At 38.8% G+C, this 18,397-nt stretch overlaps 2 protein-coding genes across 3 annotated transcripts in view; both read left to right on the plus strand.

Moving 5' to 3' along the window:
• Nucleotides 1–18,397, plus strand: part of ryk (receptor like tyrosine kinase) — a 203,943-nt gene that overhangs the window by 119,151 nt on the left and 66,395 nt on the right. The gene's annotated exons all lie outside the window — the stretch shown is intronic.
• LOC117519335 (tyrosine-protein kinase RYK-like) lies at nt 1,310–14,081 on the plus strand. 2 transcript variants are annotated; one of them, XM_034180692.1, is made up of 3 exons: nt 1,310–1,398; nt 8,471–8,612; nt 13,998–14,078. In XM_034180692.1, exons 1-3 carry the CDS (start codon nt 1,362–1,364, stop codon nt 14,059–14,061), a joined length of 243 nt encoding a protein of 80 aa, XP_034036583.1. In that variant the 5' UTR covers nt 1,310–1,361; the 3' UTR covers nt 14,062–14,078. The 2 variants fall into 2 exon arrangements, with proteins under 2 accessions (XP_034036583.1, XP_034036584.1); XM_034180693.1 differs by having other exon boundaries at nt 1,317–1,398; nt 8,474–8,612; nt 13,998–14,081.

The raw sequence follows: 18,397 nt of genomic DNA on the forward strand, positions 1-18,397 counted from the left end.
CTCAGAACACAGACAAGATATCAAAAGAGTGGCTTCAGGACAACTCTGTGAATGTCCTTGAGTGGTCCAGCCAAAGCGTAGACCTGAATCCATTTGGCTGTTCACCGATGATCTCCATCCAACCTGATTGAGTTTGAGAGGTGCTGCAAAGAGGAATGGACAAAACTGTCCAAAGATAGGTGCACCAAAATTGTGGCATCATATTCAAGAAGACGTGAGGCTGTAATTGCTGCCAAAGGTGCATCAACAAAGTATTGAGCAAAGTTTGTGAATTCTTATGTACATGTAATTTCTTAGTTTTTTTATTTGTAATAAATTACCAAAAAAAAAATGTTTTCCATGTTGTCATTATGGGGTATTATGAGTAGAATTTTGAGGGGAAAAATGAATGTAACATAACAAAATGTGGAAAAAGTGCAGTGCTGTGAATACTTTCCAGATGCACCGTACTCGTTACCTGTGGACATTCTTAACGCTATTTCTTGAGATGATATTATTTGATATTATGTTGATCATAAATCATGTGACCACTCAGTCACTTGCTGCTATGGTAATTCCTTTCCCCGGCTTAGGTATGATTTAAAGATCTTAAGTGTTTGCACTGATTGGCACTTGGAGATTGAGAGTCTGCAGTTTGAAAGGATGAATGAATTCTCTGGAAGTGGTCAGTGCAATCTTTAAGCCTGGCTAAAATCATCCCAGAGGGGCGGTACTTCATGGTACATAAATTCATACTGACTGGACGATGATTCAGAAGCAGGACAAACTCTGCAGACTGGTGTGAGACAATGTGACAGAAAAATTCCCTACTCTGTTTTTCCCCTTTCTCCTTCTGGTGGCGCATCGCACAATTGCCCTTATTAAAAAGTCACCACTGTCCAGCACCTGGATTTGCATCAGTGCTGTATTTTCTGCCACTTAAATGACACTGTTGTCTGACAGGCGCCAAATTGACTTGCCCCCCTCTGCAAAACGTTTCACATCCACTTTCAGAATTAGGCCAATATGTTGACTCATTTACCAGCGATAGTTTGATGCAAGTATAATTTATAAATCTGCAGCTTTGGGTTTTAAAGTTTGAGGTGTGAATGTTGAGGGCATTGGGAAAATAATTTACAAATTTACATGAATAGCAATTCTTGCCAAAATAAGCTGTTGTTTCTTAAAGAGTTTAATTTATGTGATGAATTTGCAACCAGCAATTCCAAAATGACTTAGTTTCTGTTTTGTGTGTTTGTGAAAACAACTTCTTAGTGACAACCAGTAAAAGCCTACAGTTCTGTGACTGAATTGGCTGTATTGTTAATGTAATTCTTCCTGTCTTCTTTTCAACAGGAATAGATTCAGACCAAAAGATCCCCATGTTCTCCAATCATAGCACACTTTCCAGGCCTGAAAGTAAGTACCTGATCCACATCTTGTTCTATCACAGAGTCTCAATCACAGAAATACTTGAAGGCTGTATATGTACAGACAGTTCTTTAAAAATGCCTCAGGTACAGCTGTGAATGAACTCTTCCCACCCAATAAGGATTCAGATCTCAAAGAGATTTATTTGCTTCTTGAGTGTACCTCCACTCGCCGCACACACGAGAGATTGAGCTGGCATCTTACTCATCCTCTGTTGCTGTGACACTGGCCTCACAAAGTGTAAGTGGGTTGCCCTTCCTTCTGCCTGGATAGGTCTGTGGATCCTGGGGTCTCCCTGAAGATGCTTTTTAGCGAGGGTGATGACAAAAACAGACAGTGGACTGTGCGCACAGCCTCTTCCTTAATGCTGAGTGAAGGCTGTGGTGCATTATGTTTCTCACTTTGCCTGGATCTCTTACGTTGGCTTCGTTGTGCTCCCTCTATAACACAGACTTGCCTTTATCCTATTGCAATGCTACATCCAAGGGGAGGGGGGCCCAAAATAACTTCATTTGAGTTATAGATGGTGACAGACAACTTGGCAGCTCTTAGCCACTGTGGCTCATGCCTCACATGTTGTGAAATGGCTTGGACTTTCATTCTACAATTTTATGTTTTGTTGTGCCCAGACATTGTTCTCAGTGTGTCATATTCTACAACCCTGGCAATAATTATGGAATCACGGCCTCGGAGGATGTTCATTCAGTTGTTTAATTTTGTAAAAAAAAAAGCAGATAACAGACATGACACAAAACTAAAGTCATTTCAAATGGCAACTTTCTGGCTTTAAGAAACACTATAAGAAATCAGGAAAAAAAAAATTTGTGGCAGTCAGTAACGGTTACTTTTTTAGACCAAGCAGAGGGAAAAAAATATGGACTCACTCAATTCTGAGGAAAAAATTATGGAATCACCCTGTAAATTTTCATCCCCAAAACTAACACTTGCATCAAATCAGATCTGCTCGTTAGTCTGCATCTAAAAAGGAGTGATCACACCTTGGAGAGCTGTTGCACCAAGTGGACTGACATGAATCATGGCTCCAACACGAGAGATGTCAATTGAAACAAGGAGAGGATTATCAAACTCTTAAAAGAGGGCAAATCATCATGCAATGTTGCAAAAGATGTTGGTTGTTCACAGTCAGCTGTGTCTAAACTCTGGACCAAATACAAACAACATGGGAAGATTGTTAAAGGCAAACATACTGGTAGACCAAGGAAGACATCAAAGCGTCAAGACAGAAAACTTAAAGCAATATGTCTCAACAATCGAAAATGCACAACAAAACAAATGAGGAACGAATGGGAGGAAACTGGAGTCAACGTCTGTGACCGAACTGTAAGAAACCGCCTAAAGGAAATGGGATTTACATACAGAAAAGCTGAACAAAAGCCATCATTAACACCTAAACAGAAAAAAAACAAGGTTACAATGGGCTAAGAAAAAGCAATTGTGTACTGTGGATGACTGGATGAAAGTCATATTCAGTGATGAATCTCGAATCTGCACTGGGCAAGGTGATGATGCTGGAACTTTTGTTTGGTGCACTTTTCTTATCCCATCAATTGAAAGGATGTTTGGGGATGATGAAATCATTTTTCAAGATGATAATGCATCTTGCCAGAGCAAAAACTGTGAAAACATTCCTTGCAAAAAGACACATAGGGTCAATGTCATGGCCTGCAAATACAACCCCTGGCAAAAATTATGGAATCACCGGCCTCAGAGGATGTTCATTCAGTTGTTTAATTTTGTAGAAAAAAAGCAGATCACAGACATGACACAAAACTAAAGTCATTTCAAATGGCAACTTTCTGGCTTTAAGAAACACTATAAGAAATCAAGAAAAAAGATTGTGGCAGTCAGTAACGGTTACTTTTTTAGACCAAACAGAGGAAAAAAATATGGAATCACTCAATTCTGAGGAAAAATTATGGAATCACCCTGTAAATTTCATCCCCCAAATTAACACCTGCATCAAATCAGATCTGCTCATTGACATTGACCCTATGTGTCTTTTTCAAGGAATGTTTTTGCAGTTTTTGCTCTATGGCAAGATGCATTATCATCTTGAAAAATGATTTCATCATCCCCAAACATCCTTTCAATTGTCCAAAATATCAACATAAACTTGTGCATTTATTGTGATGTAATGACAGCCATCTCCCCAGTGCCTTTACCTGACATGCAGCCCCATATCATCAATGACTGTGGAAATTTACATGTTCTCTTCAGGCAGTCATCTTTATAAATCTCATTGGAAAGGCACCAACAAAAGTTCCAGCATCATCACCTTGCTCAATGCAGATTCGAGATTCATCACTGAATATGACTTTCATCCAGTCATCCACAGTCCACAATTGCTTTTCCTTAGCCCATTGTAACCTTGTTTTTTTTCTGTTTAGGTGTTAATGATGCCTTTCGTTTAGCTTTTCTGTATGTAAATCCCATTTCCTTTAGGCGGTTTCTTACAGTTCAGTCACAGATGTTGACTCCAGTTTCCTCCCATTCGTTCCTCATTTGTTGTGTTGTACATTTTTTGATTTTTGAGACATATTGCTTTAAGTTTTCTGTCTTGACGCTTTGATGTCTTCCTTGGTCTACCAGTATGTTTGCCTTTAACAACCTTCCCATGTTGTTTGTATTTGGTCCAGAGTTTAGACACAGCTGACTGTGAACAACCAACATCTTTTGCAACATTGCTTGATGATTTACTCTCTTTTAAGAGTTTGATAATCCTCTCCTTTGTTTCAATTGACATCTCTCGTGTTGGAGCCATGATTCATGTCAGTCCACTTGGTGCAACAGCTCTCCAAGGTGTGTTCACTCCTTTTTAGATGCAGACTAACGAGCAGATCTGATATGATGCAGGTGTTAGTTTTGGGGATGAAAATTTACAGGGTGATTCCATAATTTTTTCCTCAGAATTGAGTGATTCCATATTTTTTTCCTCTGCTTGGTTTAAAAAAGTAACCGTTACTGACTGCCACAATCTTTTTTTTTCTTGATTTCTTATAGTATTTCTTAAAGCCAGAAAGTTGCCATTTGAAATGACTTTAGTTTTGTGTCATGTCTGTGATCTGCTTTTTTTTCTACAAAATTAAACAACTGAATGAACATCCTCCGAGGCCGGTGATTCCATAATTTTTGCCAGGGGTTGTATATATTGGCTTGGACTTTCATCATATTATTTCTCTTAATCTCTGTCTATTGAGTCAGGGACTGGATGATATATATATATATATATATATATATATATATTTTACACTGAGTGATGAAGTGTCAGATTGCAACACATCCTCACCCTGCCATTTCCAAGCATACAGTTCAGTCTGAAAGTATTTTGCCACATGGCATTTCACACATTTTAATTTGTTTTTGCCATTTCAAATGCAAAAACTACAAAGAAATAAAAGTTTCTAAAATTATCTTCCTTAAACTCAAACTCATAGCAAATCTCTACAACTTGATATAAATGAATTAAAAATATAAAAACCAAGATGATGGGGTACAAAAATAATCGGCCTCTTTGGTATAATACCTGTAAATAATCACTTTAATTGCCAGTTTTCTTCAGACAAGTCAGGGGATGGATACATGAACATTTCCCAGTCATTGAATATGTCTTGGAATTTATTTACATCAGTTATGAAGAAATACAAACTCTATGGCACTCTATGGTAAATCTGTGTGGAGTAGACAGTTATCAAAAACTGAGTGACTGTGCTAGAAAGAGAAGAGTGAGGAAAACCACCAAGACACCAAAACAACTCTGAAGAAGTTATAGGCTTCTGTGGCTGTGATTGGAGAAATTGTGCATAGTGCATGTTTTGCATTTTGTGTCCCCAGTTACACAGTTTCATGATGAAGTGTTGAGGAGGATTTTCATAAAAAGAAGACCTGAAGCACAATTACAATTTGCCAAGATGCAAGCCTAGATTTGATGTTTTGCAGAAAGAAAATCCTCATCTTGGCTTTTATATTTTTAATTAATGTATATCAAGTTGTACAGATTTGCTTTGAGTTTGAGATAATTTTAGATTTTTTTTAGTTTTTGTATTTGAAATGGCATATACAAATTAAAATGCGTGAAATACCAAGTAGCCAAATACTTTTGGACTGAACTGAATGTTCATGCGTGTGCTTGAACCACGTGAACGAACATTCTTGTCACTGAAACAGACATGCAACATACTGAAGGCAGCAGGGTTGCTTGGTCACAATAGAGATAAAAGCTTTTCTGTAGGAGCAGATTGGACAGACTCTAAAAGTTGCTGGTGACCTATGTCACACACAGGCATTAACAGTGATGAAAGTTTTCTGGAAATTCCTGGAAATCTTGGTTTTTACTTGCGTGGTGAACGTTTCCGGATTAGTTTTGATAAGATACGTCAGAATCCATTAATGCTCCACACCCAAGCAGTTGGTGGCGTTAATGCACTGTGTTGGTTTGCAAACCACCGATAAACTCAAAAAAAAAAAAGGGTTAATTTTGCTTTCCTGGCCCACCTTGGATTTAGTCTATGGTTTGTCTTTCACGATGTCACAGTGAATATTAAGTCTCACATTTCACGTCCTGATCTGAGACTGAAGAATAATGTTAAGCGGCGCCGCTTATCCACACAGCAGCGAATGAGAGACAGTTACAAATTTTACCGTGAACTCCATGTCATGTTGAAATGACAAAGCAAATGGATGACACATTGTTCTGCTGCATGAATAGGATTTAAAGTTCATCATGAATAAATTCAAATGGGGCTGGTTCAACCAGAAAAGGACTAAAACACCGACCAGTTTTTTTTTATCATCATTTATACAGAAAAGTGTTTGATTTTATTATATCATGTTTTTGATGGAATTTGTTGTCAGTTGATGTTATTAAAGTTATTTCACAGAAATCAAACTCGGCCTTTGGGATGACATTACTTCAAACTGTCTCCATGGAAACATGATATTTTGGCTGCTAAATCTGCATTTTCTGGTTTCTTCTCTTACATGGGTGTGAAATATTCATGTGGAGGAAAATAGGATAAACATTTAACATGTTTGTAGAAGTCAAATATTGATGTGAAAATGTTTGTGCATCATTTGCACGACATTTAAATTGTGAGTATCCCAGAAATGCTGACGTCAGCACTGGATGGAAAAACCTGTGTTACATTGTTTTCTATTTATAGAAGTGAATAGGAATGTAACTTAGACCCAAATCAGTGTTCCTGAGAACTGTTATATTGGCCACTTAATGAACAGTAGATGCAGCTTTACTTTTATCAAATTTTATTTTAGTTTATTTTAAGACACTATCACTTGTTATAAAAGCACAGATTGCTGAAGGCAAATGTTTAGATAAATGTAGAGGAAGAACAGTAACAGTCCAATGCAAACATGTCATCTTATCAAATAGTAATATCAAAATATTCCAATGTGACAGGCTGTGTATGTTAGTTTTGTCACCTTGTCAATATGGGAAAATGGTCTTTTCACGCAACTTGTATTGTGACGATACAAGTTGTGTGAAAAGACTGACCCAACAAAAAAAAAAAAAAATAGAATTTTTTTTGAGATTTTTTTTTTAGTGGCTAAATAATAGACCTGAAAATGCACCAGAATGCATCTGAGATTTCAAGTCTTGGACAAACTAAATGTAAGTATTATTAATACAAATCATCACTTTTACAGTTTGCTTTGCACTCATTCTTTACTCAAACATTTCCAAGTCATCAAATATGTCTTTACATCAGTCTTCTTGGAATACAAACAGTATGGTAAGTCTGAACTAGGGAGTTCTCAAAAATGAATGCCTGAGCAAGAAGAAGACTAGTGAGGGAAGCCAACAAGACACCCACAACAACTCTTACAGGTTTATGAGGTTGTGAATGGAGAAATTGCACAGTGCAACTTTTATCTGTTGTATCACCCTCTACACAGCTTCATGGTGGAGTGGAACAGAGAATGATTTTTATACAAGGAAACTGGATCAAAACTAAATTTGAGTCCCCATGTGCTTTCTGGCAAGCTAGCTGAAATTTCAGTTCTTTTCAATAAAATTCTTCTGTGTTGCACTTCACTAGGAAGCTGCGTAAGGTGATGGAACAGACAAAAAGTTTTGTCTGTTGCAAAAGCATTGGTGGGCTTGCACCCAGGACCCAGTGCTAATTATTGCACCGCAGTGCTAATGTACTTTTATTTGCAGTGTTAATGATGTCTTCCCATATATAGTTCTCTCATATATATCAGTTAGGCAGCGATGCCCAACCAACAGGTCACGGACCACTACCAGGCTGTGGATTATTTGGTACCAGGCTGCACAGATTTTTTAAATAATTTTATTTTATTGACATTACGCTGGAGGGTATTTTATTTTGTAAAAATGATCACTTCCATTCCCAAATTTGACGCAGTTGCAGTTTTCTCAAGCTTGCAAGCTAACGCAAACTTTGCATGTGTGGATTACTTGGGTTGTTACCCACATCTTGTGAAATTTCATGTCAATAGCACTTTTATAAATATATTTACTGAGAAATGTGGTGACATGTTTAATACTTATTTTACCTGCTGTATATTGTCTTTATTGCCCAGCCCTACTTCACTATTGATTAGTGAGAATGGTGACTTGCTCTGTGGTAGATGAATGTATGTGATACGATCTAATTGTGACTGACTGATATGCTCTGACTTTGTCTGTGAAAGTGATTTATTGTGGCAGAGGAATTTTAGAATATTGTGTAATTGTAATATTGTAATATTGTGTCATTGTTAATTTATTTCATGTACACAGGGACTGCGGATGGAAATTAGCTACTTAGCTATAATCTGGTGCAACTCATCTCTGTCTCATTGAGCTTAATGATGCTGTACATTGTCCCTTAAATAATCTAATAAACTAAACTATTACATGTGAGGCCTGACACACACGGTGTCTAATGCTGAAATTGATATATTGTGCATTAATGCAGCATTGATGGAATTTTGTATGCAGCACTGATGTACTGATCAGTTTTCTTGATGTGGCTGCTTTGCTGTGTCTGGTCGTCAACTTATGCTCTGTTTTCTCCAGTAGATGGCGGGTCCACCCCCACCACCTCCACCCAGGTCTTCTACATCAGTGTAAGCGTCTGCTGCATTGTTATCTTCCTTGTGGCCATAATCCTGGCTATCCTACACCTGCACAGCATGAAGAGAGTGGAGATGGAGGACAGGTTTGCAAATATGTATTCTGTTGTTTGTACTGTTTTCACAGAATGTGGTTTGTGCTGCAGTCAGCTGAGCTGAATCCATTGAAATAGAAGCCTATGAAAAGCAGCACCTGTGTAACAGATTTCAAGCCTTCTACCTGTCGCATGTGACGTAATGTTAATCGTGCTGCTAACTGAACAGAAAAAGTAGCTCCTCCCCACATTGAAAAATATATTATACTACAACCTGCGTTTTAGGTTTTCTGTTACACAGATTTTATAATTTCTCCAGGAACCTTTTTTTTTTTCTTTTGTAGCCATCAACCAATTTCATTTACATATTAAAGTTCTCGGTCGCTACAACATATTTCCGTTGATTGGGCTGCTAATAGGCAGGTTTCATGCTGACTGTCCTGATGAAAAATCAAGGCTGGACCCAAGATATAAAATGATTTGCTTTCAAACCACAGTGCGGTGATGATACAGTGAGCAGAGTTTTGCATACATATTTTTAAACGTTTCTTTCAAAGTCTACTCTGAGTGTCCACACTGTGGTTAAATTAAAAACACAGCTGCAAGACCCGTGCCGCATAACAACAAACACTAACACTTTTCCCCTCAAAATATGCAGAAAATCCCTCTGAGGATGACATAACATAAAATGTACTCATAAAACCTTCTTACCCTTTCCACATAAATACACAAATTCTTGATCGTTCCTGATATAGACTGGTTCCTGCTCAGGGACTGTAAACCAGGGGTGGGTCCAGACAGAAAGACGGTGCTGGGGTGGGAGTGGGGGACGTGCCCTCCAAACATTCCCTTGATTAAAGGTCCACTTTTGAAGACATTTTTCACACTACTGCTACTTATTATAATAAGTGATGATGATAATTTTAACAACTACAATCATTAATACTGTGGGCCTAGGTTTTACTATAGTTCTACACTAAGTGTAGTTGATGAGTCATATAAAAATATGCTTAGTTAATTTAGTGTTTCTGCATAACTAAAGTGGGATGTGAAGCAGTATTTTTTTTTTTTTTTTTTTTTTGTAATGTCTATCCTTGGGCATCACTGGGTCTGTTTGGGGTTCTAGCTTTACAGTCAAGTCAGTTAGGCTTAGGGTTGGGTATCGAGAGCCGGTTCTTTTCAGGTATCGTTAAGAAATCATTCAATCCACCGATATCAGTAGCCTTTGTGATTAACGATTCCCTTATTGGTCTTTCAGAGCAGCCGTTGTTTTTGAGTGTGTTTGTTGGGAAAATGATCATTCCTCTACATTGCTAACACCCTTCAGCGGGTCTGTAATCAACCATTTCTGCAGCGCGACTCCACTTTGAAGCGTGAACCAGTGAAGCAGTGCTTTGATCCACTGGCTTGTTGGTTCTTTGATTCGCTGCTTTTCAGAAGCGCCAAGTCTGCTTCTTAACCCCTCTCAAAGCCATTAAAATATCGTGAGTCGCTTTTGTGTGGATTAAAGTCACTAACTGGGACTCTTGTCTTGTTGCAGTCAAGAAACCAGAATCGTCCTCCATTCCGTTGGCACAGCTTCAAATGCTGCGTGGCTCTCTGCCGAGATAGAGTCCGGCCAGAATTAATAACTTAAAATGAATTGCCTCTTTAAATAAAATGACACCTCTTTACAAACGTTGTAAAACAAGAAATTACAATCGACTAAAATGTTTTTTCATCCCAAAATGGGATGTGCTGCATTCTTTATGAGTTACATCCTGACGTGCAGCACAGCCAGCTGTAAGAGCTCACCTCGGATATATGGAAAGATATTCATGCCAATAATGTCTGAAAGGAAATGCTTTTGACGAAAACTACAGATTTTGTGTATTCCTATTTATGTCCAGAGTTTAAGGATCCAGTAACCAATTTCACATTTATTTACTTTGTCTCAATAAAATGTTGTTCAGTTTCAATTCAATTTCAATTTAATCATCTTATAATGCGCCAAATCACAACAAAAGCCGTCTCAAGGCGCATCGCACAGAACAGTTAAACATAAAAAATTTAAATAAGTAAAAAGAAAAAAAATTCAAATACATACTTAAAAACTGAAGTAAAAGAATAAAACATGAAAAAATAAAAACTATTCATAAGAAAGAGAATTAAAAATGGGTTTTAAGTCTCGACTTAAAAATGTCCACGGACTTCGACTGCCTCACACTCGCATTAAGACCGTTCCACAGAGCAGGTGCACGATAAGAAAAAGCTCTTTGACCCGCAGACATAGAAAACCTGTAAAGTCTACTTTTAGTACACAAAAAGTTCACAAAAGGTATCGATAAGGCAATCGATAAGGAATCGGATTGATAAGCGGAATTGATAATGGTATCGATATCAATAAAATCTTATTGATACCCATCCCTAGTTAGGATAAGGAAAGACACAAATATGAAACTGATTATGGCTCTTGTGGTTTGTAATCTTATCAAACAAACATATAGGTTGTGATACCAATTTTGGTTAAAAGCAAAGAAGAAGTGCAAAGGAAAATACAAATACAACATGCATTAAGCAGTACAACTACTTTGGGGGGGGGTCATCGGGGTGAGACAACAGTCATCAAAAACCCTCCAGAATGCATCAAAAACCCAAACATTTCTTGAGCAGACCCCCAGCCGATAAAAGTCCATTTTCATAAAAAAGTCCCCCCTACACACACACACACACACACACACACACACACACACACACACACACACACACACACACACACACACACACACACACACAATTTCAGATCCTGGCTACAGGCTTGAGATTTTTATTGGTATTGTCCCCTTAAAATGTGGTTATCCTGAAGTTTTTTGTAATTTATTTTTTATTAGCATTTCGTGTCAAATATAAACACAACATACTATCACCACTGTGTGTTCATCATCCTTATACTATCAACATCAATTTACAATCATTTTAAAAGCACACATACCCCAACACAAAATGCTGTAAAGCAATATTAGAGAGAAAAAAAAACCAAACAGAACCAAAACAATTAGGAAGTAGATTGTTGTTACAACTTAACTAATTATCTGACAAAACAAAATCAGGCCTATGAGATGTTACATAGTGGATCCATTTTATCCAGTGTGAGGTAAACTGTTCCAATTTGTAGTTGATACACACTGTTATCTTTTCCATATTGTAAATGTCCATTGTAATGTTCATCCATCCAGTTAAAGTTGGACTTTTCTGTAATAACCATTTTCTGATTAATGCCTTTTTAGCTGCGACCAACAAAATATTCAATAAATGTCTTTTTTTTTTCTTTTTTTTTTTTTTTACAATTTCTGAGGTAAATTTCCAAAATATATAATGTTCATCTTGAGAGGCATTACATCCTTAAAAATGTCTTGTAGAGCCATGTGTATTTCTCTCCAGACGTCCTTGATAACCAGGCATAACCTAAAGTATTTAAATAATGTGTAGGTTAAAGTATTTTATAATATGTTGCTGCAGTAGAAAAGAGCAGCAATGGTTAGTGAGTAAATATAATCTTGTTCAGTAGGAGAACAATTTGCTGTTTTCTTAGCTGTCACCACCTTGTTTTACCTCAAACGCTAAGATGCAATCACAATAGTTTCTCTAAAAAGGTAGACAGTGAACATTTTATGATTTGGCTGTGGTTAAAAATAAATTTATTTATTTATTTGTTTTTCTCCAAAAAGTACAATAAGAATCTGTTAAAAGTACCGGACTGATAAGCAGTATCGCTAAAAATGGTGGTGCTATTAAAATCTTAATGAAACCTATCTGTAAATAATTGGAGGTATCTGATAGTATAGTGGAGGTGAACATACAAATTTACCTCTAAATACAAAGAACCTTTTTTAAATATTAAATTTCCAATTATACAGTTAGCCACTTACCTTATCTTTATAAAGTCAAGCATTTGTGTTGTTGACTGAAACATTACAACTCAATTGTTGATGATGTTTTAATTTCTCTTGTAAACAGAAGACCAACAAAAGTGTTTGCATTCTAACTCATTACTGCACCAATTAAAATAATTTTTATCCTCGGTGAAAAGATTAAAGTAGACCTGCATTGAAATAAATGCAGTCAGATCTTTGGACCAAAAAATGACTTATATTTACACATAAGATCCTTCTGAATGTAGTAAAGTAAATCTGCAAGCCCAGATCTGTCATTCAACGGAGAAATCTTCATTTAAAAATGACAAATTTACAGCTAAAATTTAGCCCTCCGCAAAACTGTCATCACATCCAGGAAGCTGCCGAGACGTCAGGGAAAAGACCCTATCCCAGCATGCATTGCGTGCGCCAACTGTAATTTGTGGATTTACGTCAGTTTGCATCTGCACCTTTTTCTTGTCTTATACGGAAGGATCTACTTTTTTTAAAACTTCATATTGTCTTGCGGCACGTTTGAGTACACATTTCTTTATTTGTGCTTGAAAATTATTTTGGGGGACTTTTGCATGCGCCCGTTTGACTGAGTGGTGTCGCATTGAAAATCTACTGTCTTTAGCCTCCGGTGTTACCGTCGCGGGGTACGGAGGCGGGACCCGCAAAGAATCCAAGTCATTAAAAAGATATAAACCTCTCTCAGTGGCCACCGGAGCTCTGCAGCTCCAATTACCGAGACGTGCGGCACTGCGGAAAGTCTGTCCTTGCAGCAAAAGGTGTCACCATCCACTCCGCAGCAAAACAGCGGGCGTAGTCTCTGGACTTTTGCCAAGTTGGCTGCACCTCCATTCAGTAGACAGGGACGTTGGTGCCGGCTGCCAGCAGACACTGGGGCGATGTGAGTGGCCCGCTTCGGCGTTTTGACCCGAGCACGCAGACTCAGTAAGCGCAGCGGAGGCAGAGAGCGAGGGCGTCGGGAAGAACGTCGCCCGCTGTCGATGTCGCCACTGATCTGAGCATGCAGAGCTGTATCTCACATTCATTGCAGCTTACTTTGGATGCTGAAACCAGGATGTGTATAACAGTAACATTACTAACAGATAAAATCAATTTTCCAGTGCGGGATCGGGACTGAAGGCGGCGAGTGCTCCGTCTTCTCACCGAACGTCACTGAAATGACCCGATGTACAAACAGTTTTTGCTGAGGGCCAAATTTTAGCTGCAAATTTGTATTTTTAAATGAAGATTTCTCTGCTGAATTACAAATTTGGGCTTGCAGATTTATACTGCCTTCATAAGGTCTTATAAATACATATCAGCTATTTCTTTCTGAGATCTGACCACATTTATTCAATGCAGGTCTACTTTAACTTAAAAACATCTAAAAGTAGAGCCAGGTGGAAAAATGTTCCTCTAGACGTGTTAAGTGATAGCATTCCCTTTTGGGCTAAGGGTTTTGATTTTTGTCTGTAATTAGTACTGTACTCCGTGAGTAAACTGCAGTTTGTTCTGACTCTTTGTGTTTCAGTGTGAGTGACAGTGGAAGTTCACAGGGCCGTCTCAGCCGTCCACCCAGACCACACAGTACCTGAGGGCTGACACTCCAAATAATGCCACTCCTGTCACCAGTGAGATATTTATTCTTAAACTTGAATATAAAATGAACCAAAGGACCATTGGAAATGCTTCATGAGCAAGATGCTACATCAGGTCATGTTGTTTTGTTTTTACCAAACCCCAATATCTATCAAAATCAGGCACACCAGAACAAATAGTTGCAGTCCTGAATAGCTGCTTGAGGCTGGGTCCAAACGACAAGCAGATTGTCATATTAAATGTCCCAGCTTAGAGGAACAAAAAAGCCATGTACAGTGCCTGGTCGGCCTACACAACATGAGGAAAACCTGTCATGTGCAGTATCAGTGTGGAATGTTGCAATGACAATGTGACTTGCGATAAATTAACAAATATTTGATAACTGTACAAGCGGTAAATGTTTTTAAATAAATCCCTAGTTTAAGATGTTTTTAATCAATGAAGTTAAAAACAAGAGCTCAAAAATAACGCAGACTATGAACAACCTTCTGTGTAACCAAATAAAAGCTGAAGAGGACAAAGCTCGACACCTTAGGGACACTTGATTTTGTTTTTGTTTGTTTCCTCTTGCCATATGTGCATACTTGAGCATGAATTGATTGTGAATGACCTGCGTTTGATTGGAGTCACCTCCAGACTTCTTTGTGACTTTGACACTGTCTGTGTAGGAACACCGTGAGGAATTCTGACTATATTTTGTGTGCAGCTGCTGAGCAGTTAGAGAAGTGGTGGTGATGCTGCCACTAAGGTGTGTCACAGCTTAAACCCAGTTTAAGCTGTGAAGCAGGTCCGCTGCTCTGCTTAAACTACAAAACATAAATTATCAAGAACAGGTGTTGACTGATTCCAGCTTCTCTCTTACGAGTCTTCACATTAACTCTTACTTGCATCTTGTTTGGGAACCCTGAAAATCTGACTAACTGATGTTCTGCCTGATTATCATCATATGAGCTGCTGTTGCCCCCTTGTGGATACTACCCACCTCTTGCTGTGAAATTTGTCCTGCTTGCACAATGTGTTTATCTGCACAATCTACCTGTTTGGGTTTGGGTTACTATTAAATCACTTTTCATCTCCTTTTCTCTTCTCCTCATTAGATAATCACCCTGGTTCTGCTCCCATACTCCAGCTTGCTGCCACCTCATTTCAAAACCCCGGTGTTCCCTCTCATGAAACCAAAAGTAAGTTCCAGTGAGTAAAAAGCAGAATCTAGCACTGAGGCGGCACGGTGGCTTAGTGGTTAGCACTGTTGCCTCATAGCAACTTTCTATGGAGGTTTGCGTATCTGCCTGAGTTTGCGTGGGTTCCTTCCGGGTGCTGTGGCTTTCTCACACTTCAAAAAACATGCAGGTTAGGTGAAATGGAAACTTTAAATTGACCATAGGTCTGCGTGCGAGTGCCAAATGTGTTTGTCCCCCTATACGCGGCCTGTGATAGACTGGTGTCCTGTGTATGTGTAACCTGCGTCTCACCCTGTGTTTGCTGGAATAGGCTCCATCTTTGGTTGTCAGCTTGCTCACACTTAAGGTACTTTGACACGTGCACAAATTTGATCCCCACACTGGCATCTGTAATAAACATACTTTACAGATACATGATCTAACTCATAAGAAGGAATGACCAGTATGGCAGAAGTTTTGATTTAAAATCTTACATTAATCAGTAAAATATCTGTGTGTGATTGGTGTAAGTGCTTTGATGATAAAGTCACAAAGAAGTCATAATATGAAGCCATCCATCCATTTTCTAAACCCGCTTATTCTGGTTAATGGTCGCGGGGTGGCTGGAGCTGATCCCAGCGGTCTTTGGGTGAGAGATGAGGTTCACTCTGGACAGGCCATCAGCCCGTTGCAGGGCCGACACATACGCAGACAGCCACATTAACACTTACACCTACTGTCACTTTTGAGTCACCAGTTCACCAAACCTGCATGCCTTTGGGAGGGGGATGAAGCCGGAGCCCCCGGAGGGAACCCACACAAACATGGGACGGACATGCAAACTCCACACAGAAAGGGCCATGTCAGAAATGAACCTGGGATCTTCTGTTGATGGAGATGTATGTTTTCTTTCTTTATTCTCTAGTTTAACCTCTAGGTGGCAGCAGTGACCAGTCCTAGATTGGTATTTCCTCCTGGATGCACATTATATAAATTCATCTTGTTTCTTTAACTGCTCTAAAGTGTGCAGTTTATTACTCTTGTGTGGTGCCATGAAAGGGTTGTGTTCAAACACTTTTTTTTTTTTTTTTTTTTTTGAGAAACTCTAGGAAACTTTGTGTGTAATCACACTTATGAGTTCAAAGACACACAGCTAGTGACTGTGAGAAAGTAGGGAGTGTATGTAATGGAAATTTTATATTGAATAACCCTGTAAGTCGAGCTGATTCATTCTCGTGTTTGTGGGCTGCTTTGCATTGTGTCCTTAAGTCAATAAATCTGGGTGATAACAAATTACAGGAAAATTCTGAAAAGAGGAAAGCAACAAATGTAAATGCTGGTATGATGTCAGTCCATTTGACCTTTTAGCAGGTTGATTCAAATCAACTCAATGTTGTTCTTGGTGATCATTTTGACCATATGATGAAACATTTCTATTGTGGGTGAAATGGTTATATCCAGGATTGGGCACAAGAGCTCACCGATTGGTTTGATGAGTAAGATATGAATCATATGCTGTGGAGTAACACATTCACCGCAGTGTCGTAGCTCCAAATGCACGGCCGAAAGGAAAGTGTGCAGACAGGAACTCAATTCTTGATGGCACAAACTGATACATTACATCTGGTTTGAAAGCATTCTGGAGGGAATCTATGGCCCAATGTTACTTTGAGACCTCAGTTTATTTGATGACTGTGAACCCAAAGAAGTGGATAACTGACCTGAGGTGCTCACACTGTACATTTCGCAACCTTCCCCTGGATGAGCTCAGTGACTATGTGCCTGTAGCCACATCACTTCCTCTTTCTTTTTGGATTACTCTCCCTCTCAGTCACCAAATGCCACTGAGAGCAGCCAGTTAGCTCATAGGTTGCTCCAAGCTGTGTTTAACAAAAAGGATGTGTTCTTAGGATGTGATGCAAGCATCCCTCTGGTTGCCCAGAAACGATACATCAGTTTACCAAGGAGCACTGCACTGATTTTGGAGTTGGCTTTTAATCTCGTTGTACATTGTATAATGACAATAAAAGGCATTCTATTCTATTCTATCTATTCTAGCACACCCCAAGGATGACCTCTTATTTGTCTGACTTGTCAGATACTCCCCTGGACCTCACAGTGAGCCAGAGACAGGGAATGTCAATCAGACTGTGTGCTCAACCTCTCCAGCAGGAATTCTTCCTGTCCAGCAGCATCATCTAAGTCAGGATGAACAGAAGCTCCAGAACAGCAGAGGTCTAAATGTTGTTGAAACACTGCTTTGGATGCTGTTCTCAGCTCACTTTGCCCAGCCCACTGTTCTACTTGACCAAATCCTTAAGCTGGCACACGAGCTAAAATGGCTGTCTGTGTAATCACAGACCTGTTTCTGTGACTGTTATTCTGAGAACAGCAACTCTTCTTACTGTTTGATTAATCATCAAGATCACAGCATCATAATGCACCATCGAGGAGACTCAAAGTCCAATTGTCAGATCCATCTCTACCCTTGAAACAAATGTAGAAGGGAAATGCCTCATGGCTCAAACTGTTGCTGTATTCAGAGAGGTTCAAAGGACACTCACCTGCCACTTTATTAGATACACATGTTCAGATGCTCGTTAACACAAATACAGTTGTATGCAAACGTTTGAGCACCCCTGATGATTTCCATGATTTTCCTTTATAAGTCATTAGTTGTTTGGATCAGAAATGTCAGTTAAATATATCATATAGGAGACAAACACAGTGATATTTGAGAAGTGAAATTAAGATTATAGGATTTACAGAAAGTAAAGTAAAAGTAAAAGGAGAGAGCATATCTCACCCATATTGGCCTCTCTTCATTGGCTTCCTGTTAATTCTAGAATAGAATTTAAAATTCTTCTTCTTACTTATAAGGTTTTGAATAATCAGGTCCCATCTTATCTTAGGGACCTTGTAGTACCATATCACCCCAATAGAGCGCTTCGCTCTCAGACTGCAGGCTTACTTGTAGTTCCTAGGGTTTGTAAGAGTAGAACGGGAGGCAGAGCCTTCAGCTTTTCAGGCTCCTCTCCTGTGGAACCAGCTCCCAATTCAGATCAGGGAGACAGACACCCTCTCTACTTTTAAGATTAGGCTTAAAACTTTCCTTTTTGCTAAAGCTTATAGTTAGGGTTGGATCAGGTGACCCTGAACCATCCCTTAGTTA

The sequence above is a fragment of the Thalassophryne amazonica genome, chromosome 10, assembly GCF_902500255.1.
Source record: "Thalassophryne amazonica chromosome 10, fThaAma1.1, whole genome shotgun sequence".
NCBI lineage: Eukaryota > Metazoa > Chordata > Actinopteri > Batrachoidiformes > Batrachoididae > Thalassophryne > Thalassophryne amazonica.